The 26,901-nt window shown below is 39.3% G+C and overlaps 1 protein-coding gene across 1 annotated transcript in view; it reads right to left on the reverse strand.

The window, feature by feature from the left end:
- Positions 1-426: 426 nt before the first annotated feature.
- Positions 427-26,901, reverse strand: part of Kcnh5 (potassium voltage-gated channel subfamily H member 5) — a 285,962-nt gene continuing 259,487 nt past the window's right edge. Inside the window, exon 11 of the mRNA XM_032907944.1 lies at positions 427-2,971. Within this exon, the coding sequence (XP_032763835.1) occupies positions 2,024-2,971 (948 nt within the window). The 3' untranslated portion in view covers positions 427-2,023. The remainder of the gene's footprint in view (positions 2,972-26,901) is intronic.

Consider the following 26,901-nt stretch of genomic DNA (forward strand, 5'->3'; position numbering starts at 1 on the left):
AAAAGCTCAAACAAACAAGCCCTCAAACCCCAATTCTAAGGTGACTCTGTAATTATTTCATCTCCCTTGCCTGCGCTAGGTACCTTAGCAGAGCAAGGAGATGCACGACCCTGGAAATGTCTACGTTTAATAAAGAAAGGAGAGCAACTGTAACCCACAGTGCCCAATACATAGCCCAGGAGTCCTAGAAAAAGGGGGACCCGTGAAGAACTTGAAAAGCAGTACTGTTTCATACTTTTCCAGACTGATTGTGGTAACTCTTCTTTCTATAATTTTCGAGTGACTAGGATATAGAAAAGCACATAAAATTGCATATGAAAGAGCAAAAATATTTTCTTTGATTTTTGTCACCATCCTTTGTATATTTGTCTCGCTGTGTATATATGCATACATAATATATACATAATATATACATAATGCATACATATATATATCAGTAGTTTACCAGTATACAAGTGATTGACATACATTTTCAGGGCAATGCAAATGCTAGCTTCTTATTCTCAATATGAAATTTTATGCCTTCACCACCTGAAAACCACACCCCCAGAAGAACTCCAGGAAACATGCTAGAATCCTAAGAGAATGCTTCCACAGGTTCTCAAAAGGGGTATGCATTTCGTTCTGAGTGTTTGTCACCCAAGGGCCTAAATATAGGCAACGCAGCATTCGTGACTTCTCTTTTGGTTGATAATAGGCACTTTCTCAGAAGAGGAATGATTACCCGAAAGACTATGACATTTAGCCTCATAAGCCTTTTGTAAGTGGATCTGCCTGAGCCATAGTGGTCTATTGTATTCGCTTACAGAAGGCCAGACTGCAACTGTGCAAAAGAGCTCAAGGAAACTGTACCCAAAATAAAGTCATAGAAAAGCAGTTATCTAAATAAAGCAACTTTAACATTCCCTTCTAGGTTGGTAATTTGTAAGTTAACCTCACTGCATGTGTTACCTCTAAAAGCAATAAAACTCACGTCATCATTTCTGTACCCATATTCCATCCTTTCTAAGTCACAAATGTGCAATTAAAACACGTCTAATTGCTTATGTTCTTTTAGAAAATTATGTATCAGTAACAGTTAAAATTTTGATATGTTTCTTTTCTAAGAGCCTTTTCAACATCCCCCTTCAAACGAGCTTTGGAAATACAAAGGTAGAACATTCATCGCCTTTGGACAATCGACATATCTAACAAATTGTTAAGAGGCCCTTATACCCTGTGCAGTGCTTCTATAATAATGTACACTATATTAACAATTGAATATTTATGGTGTTGATCAAGTCAGCTCCCAAGATGACAGTTGTTCTCCAAGACGGAGGGAGCAGGGAATTCTTTACATAAGAGCTAATGATTACTATCTAATACAATGCTAAAAGGAGAGGTATCACTGAGTGGAAATGCAGCTCATGCACAAACCCCATAGCAATAAGTTCTCGGTGTCCGACAGTGGCATCAGATGTAGGCAACGGAATAGTCATTTCAATGGAGCAAACATTGCCTGTAGGGAAAAGGAACCTAACACTAAGTTACAGAAAAATACCCTATGGCATGAGGCTGGAAAGTGGTCTGACAGCTTCAGAAGCTGGCCCCCTCCCTTGACATTAATCTATAATTTGAACAGAATAGTGAAGAAATGACAGCTCGATATTCTCAGCCTGAGATCAAGTTTGTCGTGGCAACATTGGCAGGTTGGACCCTGATTCTTCAAAGATTACATTGCCTTAGTTAACAAAATTCATACCCTTTTTTTTATTACAGAATAGAGAGTATAAATAAATGTAAAGTGTGCATGCAGTCAACTGCATAATGTACAAGCAATATCTATGTTTTGAATAATTGTCTTTGGCAGGCCAGAATCCAGCTGGACATGCAGTATGTACATATCAAAATCCATATTGTGTTCATCATAATGAAAGCAAGTGAAAATATATATGTATATACTATATATACACACTTATGTATATAGATGTATATACTGTTTTAAATATATTAACAAATATATATGTATATATATGTATATATATTAAAAGTTGATTTCATCTTTGTCAGATTCAGGTGACTCAGGCCTGGAGACACTAAAAATATCCTGACATGGTATTTGGGGAGGTACTTGGAGTGGAATTTGGGGTTTTGGAGAAGATGTCTGGGGTACGCTTTTCTCTGAGAGTAGTTTTAAAATCTCTGCCACCTGCTTTTCCAGGGCAGTCATTCTGCAGCTCAGCAGCTGGATGTCCTCTTTGAGTTCATGTTTTACTTCCTGCAGTGTGGTTTGTAAGGCCTGCTCGGGGATGGGGTAGAAGGGATGCTTGGCATCAGCCTGGCTGGGACTGTGTTCTAGAGGACTTCGGGCCTCACCAGCTTTATCCAAACGAAGGTCACTTTTTGTAATCCCACTGTCACAAGAGTCCGTTTTCCTTAAGGGGTTCTTGGTCACACTGTTCTCTGAGTCACTGCCCTTGGGGTCCTCTGACAACAGCCCCATGGACTCGGCTTTGGTGACATTATTCCACTCTTCCTTTTTCTCCTCGTGAGCCCCCATGTTGTTCTTCAGTCTCAGCCACCCCTTTCCATTTCCGTTTTTCATTCTGATGGGGCTGTTGACCTTGAGACATTTGGGCTCAGCACCACCATTGGGCTTCAGTTCCATGGCATCACGGTTGTTCTGCTTAAGAGTCTCGCTGGTTTTCACATAGGCCAGCGATGTCTGGATGGGGGTAATCTGTGACACAGTGACCACACTGGTACCTGTGATGGAGGCTCCGTTCTGCAAAGGGCGGCTCTCTACCTGAAGCTGGCTCCTCTCAGGGTCGCTCTGCGCTGAGCCCTGGTTCCTCAGCTCCTTCTGCTGTTTGAACTTCTGGAAGAGCTTCCTCACTGGGTGGTCCACGGGGATGCTCAGAGTCACCTCATTCTTCTGTCGCAGCCGCTCCTCCTCCTCCTTTTTCACATCACTAATTTTACGGAAGATGATCTGGAGAATGGGAGAGACGAAGAAGCCATGGTTACAGAAGCAGACAGCTCTATGATCACGTGACACACCTGTGCTTTGCTTCAAAACAAAGACAACAGCACATGCTTCCCACCCCTTTCCCAAGGGAAAATTTATTCAGATGCCACATAACCAACCAATATACCAAAATCTAACACAGGGACACTAACTATTCTCTTACACACCAGAGGGGAAAGGTGGTTGATACAACAGTAAGTATATAAATACTTCATGACTCTATTAAGAACATATTGGGGTTGGGGATTTAGCTCAGCGGTAGAGCGCTTGCCTAGCGAGCGCAAGGCCCTGGGTTCGGTCCCCAGCTCCGAAAAAAAAAAAAAAAAAATGTTTAAAGGGTTGGGGATTTAGCTCAGTGGTGGCGCTTGCCTAGAGGCGCAAGGCCCTGGGTTCGGTCCCCAGCTCAAAAAAAAAAAAAAAAAAAAAGAACCAAAACAAGAACATATTATACACACACACACACACACACATATATACATACATACATATAAATTGGTATATGTGCATTTGTGTATATACAAATATATATTCCTTACATTTCCTTGGAATATATCATCATTTTGATATGGTTTCTCCTTTTCTAAATATGTTTCAAACCCATTTGTAATATTATGCTCTGTTAATGGATAGGATAGCAGGAGTTCCAGGCTTCATGAGTACTGAAAAGGTATGAAATTCTCCAGGGAGATAAGCAGGTTGCACAGCAAGGATTTGGGTGGACAGTGTATACCTTGCTTGTGTATAAGAAGAATCTGGGGGTTGGGGATTTAGCTCAGTGGTATAGCGCTTACCTAGGAAGCGAAAAGCACTGGGTTGGGTCCCTAGCTCCAAAAAAAGAAAAAAAAAAAAAAAAAAAAAAGAAAGAATCTGTGAGGAAAGTTTCTAAGAAACCACTGACAGATCAGCACAGATCCCTAAAGTTGCTGTTGACCAGACCACCTCACATCACCCAAATTTCCATCTCTAAAATGTTCCAAACATACAAATTTCGCTCATATGACACTTTTGTTTGACATAGAATTCTAAATCTTAAGACTCTGGATATTTTAGATCTGAAATTCAATATATAGTATGTGTGATGTTAGGGTGGACATCCCTCAGTAAATAAGTGTGCTGTTGAAATCTCCTGAAGATTGGGAAGAAATTGTGCTGACACAATTTCAAAGGTAAAAAAAATTATTGGCTATATGAGATATTACGAACTATATTTTCAGTTAGAGATTAACTCTGTGAGTTTGTTTTTCTCAGATTCTTGAAAGACAAACATAACTGCAGGCAGAATCTGTGAGGAGGGACCTGGAGAGCTGACTCAGTGGTAAGCCTCGTCCAGAGGTCCTGAGTTCAATTCCCAGCAACCATGTGGTGGCTCGCAACCATCCGTACTGGGATCTGATGCCCTCTTCTGGTGTGTCTGAAGACAGCAACAGTGTACCCATATACATAAAAAATAGACACAATAAATAAAAGAAGATAAAAATTTAAAAACCTGTGAGGAAAATTAAGGAGATTTTCATCATCTTCAGCACTTTCTAAGTCAAACAATTTTACTACCCAAATAAAATTATTTCTTTCATCCTCCCCATGATGCTTTTTAGAGTAAAAATACATGCAAAGCATATAGTTCCAACCCAGAATAGACTCTCAAAATATGTTGGTTCTCTCTCCCTGAACTCAAAATACCTCCAATTGTAGACATTTTTTGAAAACTTTCAAAGGTTCAGCAACATCCAGGAGTAACATACAGCCACAGATTTTATATCATAGAGAAATATTAATGATGACCACCGTTAGCTGAAAAGCCCAAAGTCAAGCAAGCAGGAGTCCTCCTATGCCAGAGGGAGCACATTTGCTAAATTTAGATCGATGCACTCGAGTCAGTCTACCAAGTGGTGATAATTGATATCTTGCAATAAATAAATATTATAAATTCAGTGGTTACACAGAAAGTCTACCATATGTTTTCCTGTCTGGTGGCACATGACTCTGGGTCTTTTCAACAGATGTAACACTAATCTCCAATTCTGCCATCAGAGCTGCAGCAGTTTAATTAGAAATCTTCCCAAGGTTTGACATAGTTCTGATCCTTCCTGAGGAAACAGAGCAAGCACTAAGCCTTCAGGGCATTAACGCCCATCGGGAACAGACAGATGCCAATAAGGAAAACTGAGATACTGTTTTCTTCCACTTGTGCTGGTCCCCTGGGCTGACAGAAGGAGCCTGGTATAAATGACTCACCAGTGCCCCTCCAACTCACCCCAAGTCACTGTTTGAAATAGGTAATTACTCAGCCTGGAGCAGATGGAGCCTGGCTAGGATGCTTGACATTGGGAGAAAGGGAATTCATTTCAAATCTCAGTGCGGAAAGCAGGTGATCGGCACACAGGAAAGTCATACGTGACATGGAACAACCACACAGTGTGTGGTGTGACGAGCTCACAGTTACCTGAATAGGGCACGTTGAGGTGTATCTGTATTGACGTGAAAGTTTAGTTTGACATAGAATCTTGTATTTTCCTTGCTCTACTTGGTGTCCCACTTGATGTGCAATAGATCAGAGTCTTGCCACCCCTGAAACATCCCCATGGACCTCTCAGCTTAGAAACTCCACACTGAAAGGTTTGATATCTCTGATGATTGACAACCATGGACATCTGAACTTAGGAACTTGTTTTAAGATTTCCAATATAATAGCTAACAATTGTATACAATTATTGTTTACGAAGTTCAGGATGTGAATAGCATAGGATTGCAATATACCTATGAACTCAATAAAAAAAGGTCTTTTATAGCTTTGTAGACCAACATCTGCTCACAGTCACCCCCTGACATGAACAGACAAAGGTATTCCGATTGCTAACATTAAATTGAGAACAAAGGTTCCAGATACCAAAATACCCAGCACAAAGGGAGTCCTGGAAGAATGCCAGACCTCTGCGGGGCATCAGGAGGCAAATGGAGCAGAATTAGATTAGCAAATTTGGAAAGAAGAATGGAGTTTGGGATGTTGTGTGGCAGAATCCTGCACTGCACACTACAGCTGCTCCTTTACCTTCCCTACCGCAGGGGGAGGGAGGGAGACTGTGCACAGACCGAGTTTCCCTTGTTTGGGGAAACCTGAACATCAACACTGGCCCTGACTTTTCATCTGGACTTGAAGGAGCAACAGAAGCTACTTCCCTTCCTGAGGCAACAATGTATGTTGGGGGAAAAAGAAAGGAACAGCATATCTTCTTTGGAGGTCGAAGGTTTAACCCTTCACTCCCCATCCCTTACTTCTGTTGTTAGGCTACATGAGATTGGGTAGGATGGACATGGACTTGTGATTCAGCCCCTCAGAAGCCAGACACCGAGAAAGCAGTGCATGCTGGAAGAAGAGCTATCACAGTCTGTGGAACAACTGCTACCAGGGATTTTCAGTTCCTTAAATAAGCCCCGCATGGAGAAAACCAGCAAGCAGCTATGGCCCAAAGTAGTGAGTGCGAGCCTCCCAGACTTCAGAGAGGAGCCTGAGGTACTGAAATACCCCAGGCCACCCTCGTCCCTGAGCACCTTTCAGTCTTGAGCCCAGTGAAAGCAGGCTGGGAAGAGAGGGTTATGATTCCACTCCCAAAGTATACAATTTAAACTAAAATCTTGATACTAACAATGGCATTTTGAATTGATCGACTGCCATGTGAATCATATAGGGCTGGAAACCAAATTCAAATCCCCTGCAAAAGCACTTTGTGTGCTAAAATCCCGAGTCATCTCTAGTCACTTAAAAACTAAATTTATTTCAAAAACACAACAACCTCATAGACTAGGAAAATACATTTGAGATAGGGCTGTATTTAAAATAATAGGATTTTTTCATTATTTTCTATACTCTAAATGATTAGTTGATGATATCTAGCTTTTCCATTTTAATTTTTGTTTTGAAATGTTGTACATGAGTCCTGTGTTTCTAGCATTCTACCCGACTCCAACTGCTCCTGGGTCCACACCTGACTCTCTTTTTCTTTGTTATTGTTACACATACACACTAACACACATTTTATATATATATATATATATATATATATATATATATGATGTAGTATATGTACATATATGTATTATGGGTATATATGTGTGTACATGTATATGTGTATATATGTATATATACATACATATCCTGCTGAGTCTGTTTAGTGTTGCTCATTGATATATATATATATGCTTAGTATTGGCTTCTTGAGATAGGATACCTATAAGGGGGACTTTTCCTGGCAAATGCTGAAACCTTCTCATAGCAGCCTATAGTTCTGCACCTGGGTGTGGGGCCTTGTGAGAGTTCAGATAAGTGTAGCACTTTTTCCTCATCAAAGAAGCTTGGTTTTGAAAGATACAGAAACCAATGTATCAATCCACACTGGTTAAAAAGCATTAAAAAAAAAACCTGACATTTGGGTGACCAACAGCATTCAATATATCCACAACATAATCCCTACACCAAGGTTCAAAGAACAGTGCAGAGGACCAAGATAGATGGTGCCAGCAACATAGTCTCTTCTAGACATGGCAGAAAAACTGCACCTATGAAGTCTGTGTATTTAACTTTGATAACTATATCTACTACTGAGTCCTCATTGAATCGGATACTGTATCATCATTAACATCTGGCCCTTTGTGTTAACCAAGTAATGCCATTTAGAGTCGATCCAAAATTGATCCACAAACCTATTTTTGAAGGTTTTTTATTCAAGATTCTTATTCTGAGTGATTGTATGGATATAACAGTATCTATGATGATCTCAATTCTTAGCTTAGGACAATACTCAGTTTTCTTCCTGAAAGGTAAGAGAAGGCAGGCAGGGGAGTTTAAAGCTGTCCATAAAAGGAATAAATGAGTTTATGTTTGCAGGGTCTAAAAGCTCACCTACTGGGTTCTACCCTAAGTAGACTTCTTGTCTCAACGCAAAGAAAATTCTTGTTTTGCTTTGTTATATGCCAGAAATAATGTGTTATCTGAGAAATAATAAGATAAAACATCAGGGTTGCCTAACTAGGTAATTCAGAGTATTTCAAAAACGCTACCTATAACTAACGTTCCCTCTAAGTTCTCATAGTTTTGAAGCTAACTTTAGGAGCCTACATTTCTATAGTAATTACTCTACGCAAGCATTGCCAAATTCTCTAATTAACTCTATTGAATGCTCCATTTAATGGAACTATTTATCCTGACATTTTTATCACGACCAGAATGAAATGTTTTAAGTAAATAAGCACAATGGAAAGACCGAAAGATTTTATTTAGTAAAATCTTTAAGTACGGTGTGTATTGTTTGGATAAAATCATTCTATTTTGTAGCCACAGAGAAAACCTGCAAACAATAAGATTCCTTCAAATGCTTTTGAATTTTTCATGAGTATGTATTCACAGAAAGGAAACAGTATCATAATAATTTGACATAAACTGTATAGATTAATCTTACATAAATATTACATTGAAATAATGCTGTTTATTCCAGAAAACCAGCATTAAAATGGCCCACAAACAGATCGTTATTTTTCATCATTTGAAAAATAAAAAAAAAAACCCTATGATTATCAACATAGTATTAAGATAAATCAGTTTTTAAAAGTCCCTTCAGTATTAATAACCTTTTACTTGATGTACTCTAGGGCCATCTTTTGTCAAACAGTAAATCAAATTTTTACTAAACAACACAAAATTAAGGCACAGGCCACACTTCTTGCCACACATTATCAGTACCGTGTGTAATCGTCTGCACTGTATCAGCAGGAAGGTTTATTCCCTCTAAGCTTTTCTCCTCCGTGCTTCCTTGTGTTTTACAGAACCTGCTGGAAGGTTTAATTTATTTAAATGATAAAAGCTTCTTAAACTTAACAGGGACCACGGCCAAGTGAGCTTTCCATTTCCAAAGTAGGACATTTGATCATAAAAGTGATATCAAAATTGAATAATTTGAATGTGTACTGAACTTTGAAATCCAATAGAGGCAAGGGAGAGGAATCATTTGTTTAATGACATGGGCTTAGCATTATGTAATTTGCAGAGAGATAGAGGTGTTTTCTCTCAAATGTCCCGTCCGTCGCTTTCCAGATCTGCGAGTCCAAAGAACTGACTGGGAATTTACAGTTTGGTGCAGTCCAGCGGTTGTTAACCCTGGTCCAGCTGACTCTCCTGGGACCCAGCTGCTTTGACTGTTTGGTTCATATCACTTTCCGTAGTTTTAGTCTCATTCTAATTCTAGCTGTCCCAAAACATTTCAACCTGAGCAGATACAAAGGAATATTTATTAAACATTATCCTGCGTGAATCAGAGGCTCTGAGCTCTTAATAAATTACGCCATGCTGTCTGGTTGTAGTTGCCTGTTCTAGAAGTTTAGATGTGTGGATGGTAATGATGAAATCCGTGACTTTGTCAGACAGGACAGCCCTGCTGTGCCCTCCCAGCTGCCGGAGAGCAGGAGTGGTACTGTAAATTAGGTGATCCTCTGTGGTTCCAAATGAAATTTGAGGAATTCATAGATGAACTAAGATAAATACAAAGGAAGGAAGGAATGTCATCAGGGAAGAGAATGAAAGAAGGGAAAGGAGGGAGAACAGAAGGGAGCGCCTTCATTTTGGTAATGTGTGGGTGCTACCCACTGTGAATGAGGTACTTAGTAAGCAGAAAACACAGAAATGCCTTTTCCCTGTCCCTGTCCCTTCTTTCTCCCCCTCTCATTCTCTTTCAATCCCCCTTCTTTCCCTTTCCCCTGCCTTCTTATCTCCCACCACACCCTCCATGGAAAGCCACTAGACATCATAGAAAAGTGTTAAGTCACATTTGTAACTTGCTCTTTGCACAAAATGTGTAAATAAAATTTGAACACAACGGCTTTTCAATCTTATTTTTATTACTAACCCACCCCATTCTATTTCTTTTTCATATATACTTAGAACCAATGGACATGACAGAGTGCATAGGGAAAAGCCCGTGAAGCCTAAACTCTACACAAAAAGGAAAAGTTGGGAGAAGGAAAGTCGGCCTTCCTGAGGGAAGAGCACACTGATTGTCCAGTGTCAAATGGTCAGCCTTCAAAACGTGCATGGGAGTGACAAAAACTGAGCAGGATCTCTCCAGATATAGATATAGATATAGATATAGATATAGAGATAGACATAGACATAGACATAGACATAGACATAGACATAGACATAGACATAGACATAGACATAGATATAGATATAGACATAGAGATAGATTTCAAATATATTTCACACACATATGCATGTAATAAAAGTTAGTGTGAATAGGGGCCATGGATTTGAAGAATGGGGAGAGGTTTCGGTGAGGGCTTGGAGGGAGGCAAATGAAGGAGAAATGCTGAAATTACCTTATAACTTCCAAAACAAGGTATTTAAATGAGCATCGGGGAATGAAACTAGCTACAATTTCCAATGACCATGGCTTTCCTTTTTACACATCTGTGCTAAAAACACGGTCGATGTCAAGCCATACAAGTGACTGCCACTAATTTCCATCACAGGGAGCAGTGTCATCAAGTGACTCGTCACAGGGAAACACTTGCCCACTTCTTTCTAAGCCTCGCAAATTAATTGTCCTTTGTTTTATTTTTTAAGAATGTTCTCTATAGAGATGGCTTCACATTGTTTTCACATTTCTCTCTCCACCTCTCACCATTGTCCCTAACACTACTACCTTCCATACTCAGCACCTTTTCTTCATTTACATTATGTAATATAGATACATGTATGTGCACACAACCTGCTGGGTCTGTCTAGTGTTATGCCTGTGTGTTTAGGGCAGACCACTTCAACTTCCATACGATTTCTAGTCTCACCAGTACTTTTTATGAAGCTTCCTTTTTCAAGATTGATTTTTATTTTTAACCATGTGTACGTGCATGCCTGTTGAGGTCTTGCAGAGGGTATGAGAACCCCTGGAGCTGGCGTTGACAGCAGTTGTAAGACACCTAACATAGGTGCTGGGAACTTATGCTGAGTCCTCTTGGCAAGCGTGATCTGTACTAACCACTGAGCCATCTCTCCCACCCTGATGACTTGTATCTCGAATAAATGATGCCAGGGATACTGCTGGCATCGTAGGTTAGTTAGTTCCTAGGCACGTTGCCTGGAAGAAAATCAAAAGAGCAGCATCATTGTAAGATTTTAGCATAAAAAAATACAGGTCAACGAGTCCAAGAAAATCCAATAAAGAAAAATATCACAATTGTGCTTTGCTGAGAAAGGGAAAAAAACAATCCCCAGCACTTAATCCCACAAATGAACCATTAGACCGCATTGTTCCTGAGATAATCATTCCAGCCACAATAGATAACATTCACATATTATCTTGAGAGCATTCAACACAAATACCAATATTAAGGAAATAGTACTCGGTAATTTACAGGGCCTGATTGCTGCATTCAATCATCACGTGATTCCATGTTAAAGAAGGGAAAACTGAGACTGAGAAGAATTTTAAAATCCTCCCCAGTTTCACACAACTGAGAAATAAGGCAGACTCTCTGAGGCAGGTCAGTGGGCTACAACACAGATATTCTTAAGTCAAACATTTGGGGAAAAACACCTAAAAAAATGAAGCAATCCAGAGCTTGAGAGCTGGCTTCATGGTTAAGTGTGTTTGCTGCATTTCCAGAAGACTCAGTTCAATTCCCACATCAGACCAAACGCAACCATCTGTCACTCCAGCTCCGGGAAATTTGATGACCTCTTCTGGCCTGTGTGTGTGTGAATATATGTGGCAATAGTCTATCTATATCTATAGCTATGTCTATCTATATCATCTATATATCTATCTCCTTACCTATCTATCTATTTACCTATCTATTCTCTTCCTCTCCCCCCTCTCTCCTTTTCCTATGCTTCCCCCTCTCTCTCTTAAGTGAAAATAAATAATTAAAAAAAAAAACACTAAAGAGGACAGAACAACTTCTGTGACCACATTCACTAGAAGTCACCACTGAGGGCCGGAATGTCAGCCTTCAGGAGATGTATTCATATGAGTATGGACCCTTCAGTACAGGCGTAGACAATATCATTTGGCACGTGGCTGTCGTGATACACTTGACAAAGGAGTTTAGCCGTCACTCCATTTTCTTCTTGCAACTCTGCACTTTATTGACTATTATTTCCACTCATAGTTGTTTCTGTTTGACAGGTGAGACTGAGAGGAATTGTATGAGTTGCCTAAGCTCACCTTGGTAGTCAATAGTCGGGAGGAAACATTTCCAAATCTACCACCAATGTTCATCCTGCTATTCTATGCTTCTATTGTGTATGTCCCTGTCTGTTCTGTCTCTCTGTCTCTCTTTCTCCTCCCACTGTGTGGTGTCTGTGTGTGTGTGTGTGTGTGTGTGTGTGTGTGTGTGTGTGTGTTTAAAATCTTTTGAGCCAAGCATATTAGCTCACACCTTTAATCCCAGCATTTGGGAGGCAGAGGCAGGCAGACCACTATGAGTTCCAGCCAAGCAGCCTGATCTACATAGTGAGTTCCACAGCCAGAGCTAGGGTGTAATACCTTGCCTCAAAAAAGCAAGCAAACAAATAACAAACAGAACAAAAATAACAAAACAAACAAAAACAAAACCCACCCTCCCTTATTTTGTACTTCATAGTGCACTTTGAGTCTATTACCCTACCAGATCTCAGTTGATACCATCCTTTAGTCAGTGGGAACAGACCTAACATTTTGCTTTAGCTTTTGCCTTAAAAGAAAATGTCTTTGTCTCAGGGGTACAATTACAGAGAGGGAACACATATAGTAACTTTACATGTTTTTCCATAGTAAAGGCATCTTTAGTATCCGTATATGAACACAGCTCTGGGACAATTACTTAAATTTAGTTATTTCTACATTTTATTTAATATAGGATAGCAAGTTTCTCTTTAGGATGCCACAGATCCAGACTTAAAGGTGAGTAATCTAGAAAGACTTAGAAATGTACACGCCACCGGGATGACATGCTACTGCTTTAATATTTTACAAGTGGAATCGAAATTACATTAAAAATGGTGAGGGGTTGGGTTTTCTTAGTTTTGTGGAGACTGAGGGCTGAGATATAAAGGGGTCACTGTCCCCGTCTCCAAGCCCGTCTTCTACTTCCTATCTAGGTATGTGCAACTAGGGCATACGCCCCAATAGAATTTTTACCTCCTTTTGTCAAGTGAGGTTTTACAAAATAAAAGGCTCTCTGAGAGTAAGGAAGCAAGTGTTTGGATATCATCTTACTCCATTTGCTACAAAATACCTGACGTTAGATCCTTCATGAAAAAAGAGGCTTTTTTAGCTCACAGCTCTAGGGGTTGAAGAGCAAGGCGCACAACTCAGGGGCGGGCCTTGGGACAGATGGCCTCAAAATGGTGGGCTCCATTTGAAAGGGGGTTCAAGGAGGATGTGGGATCACAGTCCCATGGGCTCAAATCAATCTCTCTGGCTATGACCCCATAACGTGACTATGACCACTGGTCTTAGCTCCTGAAGCTCACTTCAGGAGCTCCCCATGTGCAAACACGAACCTCTAGGGAGCACATTGTATCTAAACGGCCTCAGGTAGCAGCCTCAACATCAGCTCCTTGTGTGGCATCCATTATGTTCCTCCCAATCTTTTCAGTACCAGTTGTATTTCAAGGTCTCTCTAAAATAAATATGTATTTTATCATGATCCGTGTCTGTGCAATGGACAATAGACCTAGGCTGTTTATGTTCCTTCTACGTCAGAAATATAGCACATATTCATCCGAGTTCAAAGCTGAGTATGTGATCTTCAAAAATTACATAGACAACATTATCAAATTCTAGCTTGGTGGTCTGTGCTCTATACCTGGATCTCAATTTTTTTAAAAAAAGAAGCATGTAAGTGACATAGCCTTATCTACTTGGACCATTTCTTCTGTCATTTAAATTAGAAGAATACTACTAGAAACAGTATTAGCAGTTGGTGTCACTTCCAGTTTGAAATCCCTCTGTAGGAAAATTGGTAGTGTTTGCATCACTGGAGTACCAGGCCTAGCCAGGGTTCTCATTTTCTGACCTCAGATACAAGTTCCATCATCTCTTCAGATATTAGCCTGCTTATTGTATTAATAATAATAAAGTGATGGGACTTGTCTTTTTAGCAGAGCTATTCTTGAATGCATAACACAGGCAGCTAGTGTTTGGCTCTTTATAAAGAACACAGTCTACATTATGCCCTTTAAGTTAATCTTCACATAATTTCTTTCTAGAAATAACATTTGCCCTACTTTCTTGGTGTCAAAATTTCCATGTACCAACTGCTGAGATGTTTGTGACCCTCAGTAACAATTATAGATCCAGGATAAATAAATGCTCCTTTTATTTATGTTTTGATTCTGTGTCTGCTACAACCAACTGCTCACACGCTGTGCAGAGAGAAGACGAAAAATTGCTGCTAATTACCAGGCCTCGTGCTTAGAAACATTGCTGGCCAGTAATTGAATCTCAGTGTCTAGAGTCAAGCACTAGCTAATAACTTTGTCCCCTCAGAGTTGAACTGTGATTAGTAAGTCTAGTCAAAGAAGACAGAAGAAGCCCTGCTGACTGACTTTTTGGTGTTGCAAGTGCCAGGAGCTTGAATTTACAATTTTAAAAGGAGAGTCAGTTTACGTGATTGAGAGATGCTGACAACATGCATGTACATACACATTCACAGCAGAGCCTGCAGAACTGTGATGAGTGACATCTAAGCTGTCATCAAAGGGAATCCTGGTTAAGGAGGACTCATTGCATTATTGAAGCATGAATTATAAAATTGTACTTATAAGCATTAGTATTAAAATAATTAATTCATGGTCAACTTATTACATATTCATGGCATTGTTATTAAATAGAATATTTGCTCATTAAAACATATGTAGCTAATATTTATTCCATTCACAAAGAATCATTACACAGTCTATTTTGAGCATTCTTCTATTGGTTTTCTTTTATCTTTAGCAATTTAGGTTACCCTACGTTGGAAGAACTCCGTATTTTACACATTGGTATGAGAAGAACAATTCCCCACTAGAATAGTCTACAGAAGTTTAAGAAGGGCATTCATTGGTCCTGCTTTCTTAGTAAGAACAGACCATTCTAGAGCAGATGACTCCTCAAGAACTTTGGCTCTGCATAAAGGATAACCTTTGGAAGAGAACCAAATGTTTGTAGTAGAGGATTGCAGGATCTAAGAATGAGAAAGAAGGAGAATTCACATTGTTTTCAGAGTCATCTGAACTCTGGGCAATTCTCTCCACAGAAAAGGTAAAAGCCTTAAACAAATGCAGTGTATACGTATTTATGGTTTGAAAGATTGACTACCACTAAGATGTAAAGTTTTTACTAGTTGACTCAGATCTGAAACAATTATAATCAAATCTGAATAAGACCTCTTTGCAAAATTTAATGACTTGAGTGTACAGTTTACATGCAAATGCCAAAAGGCCTCAAAAAGTCCAATTGGTATTTATTGAGAAGAAAAAAAAACTGTACAATTTATATCACCCATAGTTCAATATTAAAACTATAGCAAAAAACGTAGTATGGTGCTGGCACAAATAGTTATACAAATTACCAGAACAGGAACAGAGCCACATGCCTTTGAACATTGACTCACAATGTGCAATACTAGCACATGCTAGACATATGATAGTCTTTTCTGTATAGATGTAAGATAAACTGATTTTACCAAATATACTCTATCTCATGCTTTAACCCCCTCCACACACACAGCAGTTGTTAATGTATCATAGAACTGTGGTAGGTAATGAAATGAAACAAAAATACTATAAAATACTTTCTCAACTTCAGTCTATAACATTTTTTTAAAAAATCACCCAAAACAGTAACCACGTAAGTGGAAATTAAGGAAACACACAAATCAGCAGTAAGATTTTTTGTTCCTTGCAAGGTATTGTAAAGAGGATCAAAAAGCAAGGAAGAAAGAAAGGAGATAAATAAATAAAATATGTAGATAGACTTTATACATATATTTCGGTAGATATGATGAAAGGATGCATTACATACAGTGAGTGAACACGTGTGTAGATTCACAAACACAATGACTCAATAAAGGATTTGTATCTGAAATCGATAAAGAATTGTTATAAATTTTGAACTACAAAAAATAGGTGCAAGGGAAAACTATCATTTAAAAATCTATAAAGTTACATAAATGGCCATTTGATATGAAACTCTGCTTTCCTTAGTTAGACACCAAGGTACTACAATTGAAAACGTCAATGTATTTCACTGATACAATCATTAGTACTGTAATGAAAGAAACATATGTGGTCTAAATCAATAAAATAAGAATCCTACTTATACTTCAGTAAAGGACAAAGAAATGTGAACCAGGGACTTAAATATAAAATGTATGAAGTAGAGGAGTACATGGGAAACAGACTAGAGTCTCCTTCACTGACTCCTTCACAGTCTGACTGTTGCTTCCCAGACTCTGTAATATACATTGACTGATGTCCATGGTGTCATGGATTTTCCAAGTGGCTAAGCTGTGAACCTGGACCTCCCTCAGCTAAACTATATGTAGTGATCTGCATAAAAAGAATTCCAGCTCAATTTTAAGACACAAACAGGAACCAAAACAGTCAGATGCAAATACTAGCACCCATCCAATGAACAGAGGCCAGGTACCTCAGTGGATGAATTGGGGGAAAGTTGGAGGAAGCTGAAGAGGAGGGTGGCCCCATGGAAAGACCAGCAGTCTCAACTGACCTGGACCCTGGAGATCTCTCAGACACTGAGCCACCAGACAGGCAGCATCTGAGGCCTGATATGAGGCCCCAACATACATACAGCAGAGGCCTTCTGGGTCTGGACTCGGTGAGAGAAGATGTACCTAACCCTCAAGAGACTTGAGGTCCCAGGGAGTGGGGATGTCTGGTGGGGTGAGGGTGGTAGGGTAGGGACATCCTCTTGGAGACAGGGGGTAGGAATGGGGCGGGAACAGTTGGGGCAGACCAAGAGGAAAATGAAGATTGGACTGTAAGAAAGAATTAAAGAATAAAAAAATCCCCTAGAAATCCAAAGGCTCAATTATGATTTCATCTTAAGTTAAATACCTGAAAATATCAGCGATGGAACATACATCTGTAAGGTTTACAGTAAAATAACACCTGAAAAGCTCCAGTGCATGCTGGCCTGTTTGGCTTGCCCTTCATATGTTCATGTCCATCAGCTCTTTTCCAGGCAAATTCTTTTTGAATTTTATTTGCATCCATTGCCAATGGGGAGGATAAGGATGACTTCCTTATAGGTTTGTTGGTAGAGATAGTATATTGTGGCATGTAAAGAGCTTTGAAGAGTGCCCGAAACAACATATTTGTTAGTATTTCTAATACCCATCACATCAGAGAAGAAAGGCTGTTATAGTAAAGATGTGGGATCATTAAAGAGGATATGGAGAGGGCAGGTAATTACCAATGGTGGTCAAGTGAAAGAAGCTGCTAATATCAGCTGGCATGAGAACATGGGGGACAATTTCACAAATAGTTGAGAAGGAGCCTTGACTCATGGGCAGGATGTAACATAAGACAGTATGGAGCTGTGGGCAGAGTAACATAGACTATAGAAAGTCACACAAAGCTTACAAGCTTACAACACAGGGCATGGACTGAGCCTTGTGTCGGTCTTACTCTTGGCATCACACATTTCTTTGAAATAAGAGTGTAAAGTTAAGTTAAAAAATAATTTGACTTTTAAAAATTTGCTATTCGTCAGTAACTTTTGAGTTCCACAAGAGCAGTCACTATTTTTTTTCTTTTCTCACAAACTCTGTAGCACATTCCCACTTCCAAATAGCATATACTTTCTTGGTTGGCGTTCCAGTCACTGGTCAGTGGCCAACCTCATCCACATAATTGTCCTCTTCTGACTTCTAAGTGTCAGTATACCCAAGCTTCTATCACTTGAAGTAACAGCTATATGTTGAAGAATATTTTTCTATTGATGTGTCTATTTCCTAAAATATGCTTTTATGTTCCCAAACAGCATTGTCTAAAGTCAACATATCTTAGAGACTGGGTGCTGTCATTAATTATTCCTAGGCAACAGACTTAACTCAATACTAGAGAAATATACAGCCAACACACATATGTACACACACACACACACACACATATACATATATTTATATATATATATATACACTGATGTCAAATATATGTATATATACATACACACATATATATATATATGACATCAGTCAATACATATTACAGAGACTGGGGCTGGGACATAACAGTAAGATTATGGGGGAGTCAATGAAGGAGGCTGTAGTCTATTTTCCATGGCATTTACCTCTGTACTTCATATTTACATTAATATTTAAATCCCTAGTATGTGTGTGTATGTATACAATATATGCATACATATACATTATATATATGTACAAGGGATATATATGTATACACACACTCAAGGGATATATATATACAATAAATATACTATACACACACACACACACACACACACACACACACACGCACACACATTCAGTGTCTCTACTCAGCTGGTCAATAGGCATTATCAAGTCTCAAAACAAACTGCTGAGTTTCTGAGAAACAGGATAGCACGTGCCTGGCCTCTTGGCCTCTGACTGGAACTAGTTCCTAGATGAGACTTGCTATTGTCTCCTCTGAGCTCTAGTTATAAGAATGATTAAGCTTTCATTTTTAATTATGCAAATATGAGTATGGGGGTACAGTATGTGCATGTAAGTAAGTGCCTACAGAGGCCAAAAGAGGTCATGCCATGTCCTGGAGCCCAAGGTACAGGCAGCTCTAACTGCCCAGGGCTGGAAAGTGAACTCCAGTCCTCTTAAAAAACAGGACACTAAAGATGACTAATGACAGTAGGTAACTGTCAGTTCTTCCTTGCAACAAGACAGAAGCCATTTCTCTTAGCGATAGGAGCAGCCATAATACCCGTTTGTAGCTAAGGAGCTGTGAACAGAAGCAATGGGATACATACATACACACACACACACACACACACACACACACACACACACACACACACACACACACACATAGTTGCCAGCCTTGGGAATTACACAGTCACTGCTGTCCCTCACTACCTCATGAAACTCACTCATACACACAAGGCACATGTGACATCTCAGGACCAGCGCAGCTAGAGGACCAATGAGCTAAAAGGTGGATGGTGTGTGAGTCCTGTACAGTAGTACTGTCCTATAGAGTCGTTAACATTTTTATTGTGCCATGACACTTACATTTGAGGGCTTATGGATTTTGCAAAATATCATGTCCTTTACAAAGAAACAAGGGGTTTCTATACATTTTCACTTTAATATCATTTTATTGTAGTTAATTTTTATAGACCTAAAGTCAAAGAAAATTATAGTCTAGAATTCTTTGTTTGACAAAAGAAGTCTTTTTCTTTATCAACTACAAAAATAGTTATTCTGGGCATTTACTATAAAGTGAAAACATTTTCTAGGTCAATAGATGGTACCCTGGAACTACATAAAGAACTCTTTTCTGGCCCTTCTTTTACTAATGTGAAATAAAGTGGATGTTAAGATGTAGTTGTTTAACTTCAAGTATTGGTTCAGAAATTGTGGTGCCTGTAGTTTTGATTGCCCATCTCCTTTGATACTTATGGGAAATTGGTTCCAGGGGAGAGAAATCAATAACTTTACAAGTAGTAGAGGCCACCATGGATCAATTTACTACGATCAATAGCACACAGATCGATTTACATGACTAACATTCCTTCCTTTTGTCTTCCTTCTGTTGCTATTCACTGTAAAGGCAAAGAAATCATTCCAAATTATTTTATCTTGCTTTAACATCCAAAGAAACAAGAAACCTCCTTTCACATCTCATCATGAGCAATAACAGGGGAATGCTTATTTGTTAAATGAATCTAAGGATGTGACAGAGCCATGGAAAATATTCATTTCTACTAGATAACATGATATAAGGTCAAAATAGATCCTTACTGGTAAAAGGATTTTATCTCCTATGCAAAGATAAGCACACCAATTCTGGGAAACTAAATGTGGTATGTTGGCTCATGCATAATCCTAGTACCTGGGAGGCTGAGGAAGGAGGACTGCTGTGAGTTCAAGGCCAGCCTGAGTTCAAAAAGAGATTCTACTAAAAAATATATAAGAAGGGAAGAAGGAAGGCAGGAAGGCAGGAAGGCAGGAAGGCAGGCAGGAAGGCAGGAAGGCAGGAAGGCAGGAAGGCAGGAAGGCAGGAAGGCAAGAAGGCAGGAAGGCAGGAAAAGAAATTGGGTGCTCAAAGTAGCAGTAACATCTTCCCATTGAGTTTGTTTGTCAAAAGTGAAATTTGAAGACTTTTAACAAAAATGTCTGACTTTTCAAAAATATTAAACATCTGGATAAAAAGTAAAGGTAACCAAGGAAATGTCACTGAGGTTCGGTTTGACTCTCTTCCTTTTGAAATCCGACATTTATTTGTCTGGTGTAGTTGCATGTATTCAACAAAGGAGTTGGAAGTTTCCAGATGGATTATAAAGATATAAATGCAGTATAACTTTATATAAAATCAGAACCACTGAATCCGTGTGCCTTTTATGGTATCTGCTTTAATATTCAGATGAAATTTGCTACATGAAAATATTAACTATAATGCTTGCGGAAGTTTTGTTACCTAAGCATTACAAAATAATTCTAAGAAAGTTGCCACATCTGTTGGTTTAAAACAATGGGAAGTAAACATTTAAAGTAGCACCCTAAAGAAGAAGAGAAAAAATCAGATGCTTCCTGCTACGTGAAGGTGACTTGAGGGTGATCGCCACAGCCCTTGTGTCCAATGAGTCTACCCTCCCACTAAATTAACCTGCTGAGACTCTGATTTTGAGTTTTCCTTTAAGCTCACCTCTGTTGAGTTACACTCTCCATCTGTGGTTCACACATACCACATGAGAAAAAGCAGTCAGTGAAGCACAGAGAGCACACGTGATAGCCCAGGACCTATGCGGTGGGCAGGATCAGCACTGTCTTCTCTTCTATGACTGAACTAATCATGCCTCTCTACAAAATCCTCCCCGCTCCTTACCTCTTGCGATCTTCAGCTGGTCATGCCCTGTTCATTGGGAAATTGCAAGTAAGAGATCAGCTCTCTCAATTTATCTCTCTGTCCCCCTATCAGTAGATGAGCACAACGGTGCTTCTCTCCCCTCCCTCCTTTCATCTAAGGAGCAGGATTTCTTCCTTCTCTTTGAAACCTCTGACTTTGGCTCATCCAACTGCCTGCTTGCTTTCAAGACCCAGCTTGAGCATCAATCATCCCCACATCCAGCGTCAGCATCAACCATCTTCATATCCAGCAATGGCTTTAACTTCTTTTCTTTTGAAACTTTGACCTTAATTTTCACTTCCTATCTAGTTTGGTTAAGAAATGAAGAAAAAGAAAGTCTGTAGAACTCAATCCCCTCATCTAACTTTCTTGGCCACTGTAATCATGTTTAGTTCCTGCTCTACTCAACTTAATGTACAGCAGAGCATACTCCATTTGCCTTTCCAGGCCACACCCCAGCTTTCTCTCCCTGCTCTGCACTCTGAGACTAAGTCAGCAAGCTCATGTGTTGCCTTGATTCTAGTTGCACATATCCAGCAGGAACCACTAAAAAGGGATAGAATGCTGGAGAAGAATAGGGACCAGAGTCCTTATTATTACAACTTTAAAGTGTCTCTGTAGGCTATCTTAATTCATTCAACCTTTTTAATAGATTCCTTCTGTTTCTTATCTTTCCTGGACCAACCCTTCTCTCTGTCTTTGTGGTTCTATACATCTCAAAGCTGCTGCATGCTTCCCACATTCAGGATAGGTTTTTCCTCCCTCATCACTGGGAAATGAGTCTCATAGACATGCCACTCTTCTTTCAAATGAAATAAATCAAGACGGAGATAAACCATCACAGCAGTTCTTATGTAGACAACCCCAAAGCTTGGGTACACTTTGTATGTAAGTCTCTAGTTTTCTGTGGAACTTATCATGATCACCAGCATGACTGGGTTGAAAGACAACTAGCAGATCACTAAAGTGCCGCCTCTCTTCATGTCCACGAGGATGTCTCTAGAGATAATTCTGGGAGGAAATTCTCATTCCGGTTGTGGATAGCACTATCCTATGGTCTGTGTGCCATGATGAGACTAAAAAGAGAAGAAATCAGCCAACAGGAAATGCCTGTTTCTTCACTGCTACAAATGAGCAGCTGTGCTCTACCATACCATCCCAACTCAATGTGCTGCCTTACCAGAGGCCAGGGCTAATACATCCCACTAACTGCACAAAGTAATCATGGCAACCATGAGTCAGGATAGTCTTTCCTCTTTTTAAGTTGTTTCTGGGAAGTATTTGTCATAGTGACAGAAGTCTGACTGATACGTTATAATTATCCATGAAGACTTGAGGTTTTGTTCCTTGCTAAGTTTCAGTCTGAAAAAGGTTTTCTTGGAAGATTAGCTATGCGGTGCTGGAGACTATGTTGTTGTTCCTCCAGTGCTGGTATGTTGAGCTCCTAACCTTCAATATTTGAAGATGGAACTTTAAAAACTAAGACCACATGAGTGGTATCCGTAAAAGCATTAGAGCCTTGTAATATGAGGCATATGAGCTTTCTCCCCACCCTTTCTCTGCTCATTATCATGTGATGATATAAGAAGACAGAGATGTTCACTGGAACAATATGTGGGCACCTTAATCCTGGACCTCTCATGCTCTACAACTGTGAAAAATGTGTTTTCTTTTTAACCTACCTAGTTTATAATAATTTATTTTGCCTTACCAAAATAAGATACATATCCTCTTGGCCTAGGGTTAAATTTACTCAGTCAAATGTCTGGTTTCTTTCTTATTCCCCTGACTTCCTGTTTCTACTCATGATTCATCAAAGATCACCATCAATACCCATCTCTGAAGTTCTACATAAAAGATCTGACCATTCTACCACTCTATTTAAGAATCTTCAGTGGGTCTAGTTTGAGCTTGTTCAAGGCACATACGTACTTTCTACACATTCTGACCCCTATCTGTGTATTCTTGATCCCAGCAGCTAGAATTCTCATGTCTTGTGCTTTATGTATTATTAATACCAAACTGGTTTTAGGTTCTAGTCCAAGTCATAGTATTTTATGTCTGCATGCCCTTTGAAGTCTGCCAGTTCCCAAAATACCGTTGACTGTGTCATTTGATTGTGTCCTTAATGCTTAGAGGAGGTGCATTTCATGTCCAAGAAGGCTCTCCTTTAACTTCTTTGCTTGCACTGCCATTTCTATTCAGGCATCCTCCTCACTCCCCTCCCCACTTCTAAAGGCTATATTTGGACTCCAAGGTAGAATGCTACATCTCTCAGGGAATCAAAAACATTATATTGACATTATCTGTCAGCCTCTCCCTCCTTTTTCATCAAAAGCTGAGAGTTTCAAGGCCCAATCATGTTTTCATAACTGCACAGCACAGCCACTTGAAATCCAACCAAGTACTTGACATTATTCTTATAATCAAAAGGAAATATTGTAGGTTACAAACTTCTTGTTCTTCTGGATTTGTGGTCAATGTTTAGAAAATATACACCAAAATACTGCAGATGGTCCTAAGAAGGTTCTATTCTCATAGACACTCCAAGACAGTTTTCCCAAGTCTTAAACTTACACACATTACATGCAGCAGGTGATAGACCAAGGTGTGATCTTATAATATATACCCACTTGAAATAAAAACAAGTGCAGAAAAGTTCTTAGGACAGCTCAGCTTAAAGTTATATGCACTAAGAAGAGGCAGGATGCTTATCCATATGCTTGAGACATGATGTCCAGTGCCTGTCACCAGAACCGGATTAGATATCTTCCAAGAAATAAAGCTTACAGTGTTCAGTTTGGAGCATGGGAGAGGGATTTTGAAGCAGAAGGAATGGTGGAGTCAAAGAACAATTTGCCTTGTGCAAAGTCACTGGGTGTTACAAGAAAGTGACAAGCGGGAGGGACAACTCTGAGGAGCTAAAGCTATGGTCAGGAAGACTTATCACATGACTGTGACCGTGGTGGGTGGTGGGCACAGAAAGCAATGAGGAACAATAAACCAACATTACATGGAAGCCTGTAGGATGCTCTGAAGGACCCTGGGGCTTAAATGGTTTGGATATTTGCAATTCCTCAATTTCTTGGTTAGTGTCTTTTCTATATGCTACATAAGAAAATTAACTTGTTTCTTAGAAAATGTGATTACATGATCATGATAATAATTGTAACATAAATCATTATAGCTGTATTTATCTTCTTGTGGCCACAAAATTACATATATGTATGTGTAATTACTGTTGACTTTTCTTCCAAACTATAGCCAGAATCCAGCCCGACCTCACTATTTCTACCTGAGCTAATGTGGCTTAAGCCATTGGCCTTGAACTGTATTCCCCAGAAAAGTCACGTTGAAGTCTTTACCCCTAGTATCTCAGAATATGCCTGTTATTGGAGAAACATTCTTGCAGGTGTAGTAAGTTTTAAAAGTGGTCATCAGGATGACCTTCACTCCAATATGCCTGTTGTTCTTTATAAAACTGGGAAATTTAGTTACACACAGGCATTTGCAATAGGAAGATGATGTGAAAACAAGCAGCTATGTATGTGGTGGAATGATAAATTAGCAACCAAGAAACACAAAGGATGCTGGTAAGCAACAGAGACTGGAAGTGATAAAGAAGATCCCCTTCTAGGGCCGTCAGCAACAGTATACCTACTTAAATCTCCATTTCATGATCTGAGCATTTAGAACAATTAGAATACTTTAGGGAGTTTCCCCCCATGTTTTATAAATCATGAACTTTGTTTTTCGTATCTAAGATGGGTGGTGATATATGATATATATACACCTAGCAAGATGATTATCAGAGCTAAATAATTTAATGACCCGCTGCCCCATATTCTTATTTCTCTTTATGTTTACATGTTGTGGAAGGGTCATTTCTTTAAGGGCTTCAGTTGAAGAAGTAGGGGAATGAAAGAGACTAGGTACTGAAAACAGCTAAAATTCATTATACAGTGGCATGAAAGTTGTCTAAAAGTTTTAAAAAATAAATCTAGAGAAAAGCATAGCGTGGAGCTATAGCCAGTATTCAAATTTAGTTTAAGCTCTGTAGTGTTTAGTTAGCCTCTACAGTGCTTAGGTATTAGCACCTGCCTTTGAACTGGTCCTTTGCTCCACAACATATTTGCATCTTCTGAATCCCTACCTGCATAATCTACATGTAAACTGCAAGCAAGTGAAGCTTGAAAAGGAAGGCTGGATGAGGTATTCTTTCATCTAACATCGTCCTTTACTTTCTCATCTTCTCTAGAGTAGAAACCAAAGTCCTATCAGCAGATTCAGGACCGCTCTGTCTCGTTTCCTATTACCAACTTGTTAGCTCTCTGTGGTACGGCCTTGTTGGCTTCATGTCTGCTCCCAAAGCGTGTCTGAAAACTTCTGTCTCGGGTTTTTATGCTTACCGCTTTCTCTGCGTAAATCTTCGGGATGCTCGCAGCCTTGCTTCTTCATCTTCTGTAGGCTTAGGTGTAAGTGTCAGGTATTTGTGATGCTTAATCACCGTATGCATATTATAATCCCCCATACACATTTACTCTGCATTTTTTTTTCCATTCAGAGCTCCCAACATGGTGGAAAAGACCATAGTACATTAATTGGTTGTTTTCACAAACAGAAGTCGGATAAGGATTTATTTCGTTCGCTGGTGTAGATTATGTGCATATCTATCAAGTGAATAGGTGATTCCTCTTGTACCCTCAAGGGAACACCAAGTAGTAGTATAAAGACTGGCCACAGCTAGAACAGTGATTTATGTACTTCGCTGAAACATTTAAGAGGGCTAAGTGGCTTTGCTGTGTAGCCTCTGAGCCTTTATTCTTCTGCTAAAATGATGAGGATAAAATTTAATGTTGGCCTCAACTGAGAAGATCACCTTGAATGGAACATGCACAACTGCATCTGGGTCTGCACAGTTATATAAATACAGGATGCCATTAGAGTAAAATCATTCACAGTTTTATAATGAAAGCAATTCTGAATATTGAGGAGTTAGTAATAAAAGGTGACATTCTTAATTGTCGAATTCAGCCTTCCTGAAAATGGGTTGTAAAAAGGCAAGTGAATGTAATCTAATCAAGCACAATTTGAAAATCTCTCTGAAATAGGAGGCATGAAATGCAGTTGCTTTATTAGCAGTTATTACCATCTAAAAGTTACTGAGAATGCTAGCAGCATATTCTGGACCTCGGGCCATTTACGCTTTTCTATGAGGAAAGAGCTCCTATGAATGAAAATCAGCATTCTTACCTGAAAGTACACTACCTTATAAGAGAAGTAATGTTCCTAAAATATCATAGAAGGAGTTTTAAAATTAAAATATAATTATATCATTTCCCCTTTCTTTTTGCTCCTTCCAATCTCACCTGTATATACCTCTCTCTTTCTCCCTGTAGAAATCATGCTTTTTCTTTAGTTGTTATTTTACACACACACACACACACACACACACACACACACACACACACACACACACAGACTCACAGACATACCCCTAAATGTTTAAATATAATCTGCTCAGTCAACTTAACATTGCCTATGTGTACAGTATATTATTTCAGGGCTGACTATTTGATATTGGACGAGCAATTAGTGGACTCCTCCCTTGGGAAGACTATTTCTCTTTCCATCAGCATTCTTTAGTTGCCTATAGTTCTTAGTCTAAGATTTTCCCCTTCTACATTAGAAAATCCGTTGGTGTTACCCTTGTTTGGGTCTTGTTTGGCTGACCTTATTGCTGAGGTATGATGAGTAGAGCTTCTTTGTCATTTCTAGAAGATATAATTTGCCA

This window comes from Rattus rattus, chromosome 7 (genome assembly GCF_011064425.1).
Source record: "Rattus rattus isolate New Zealand chromosome 7, Rrattus_CSIRO_v1, whole genome shotgun sequence".
In the NCBI taxonomy this organism is placed as follows: domain Eukaryota; kingdom Metazoa; phylum Chordata; class Mammalia; order Rodentia; family Muridae; genus Rattus; species Rattus rattus.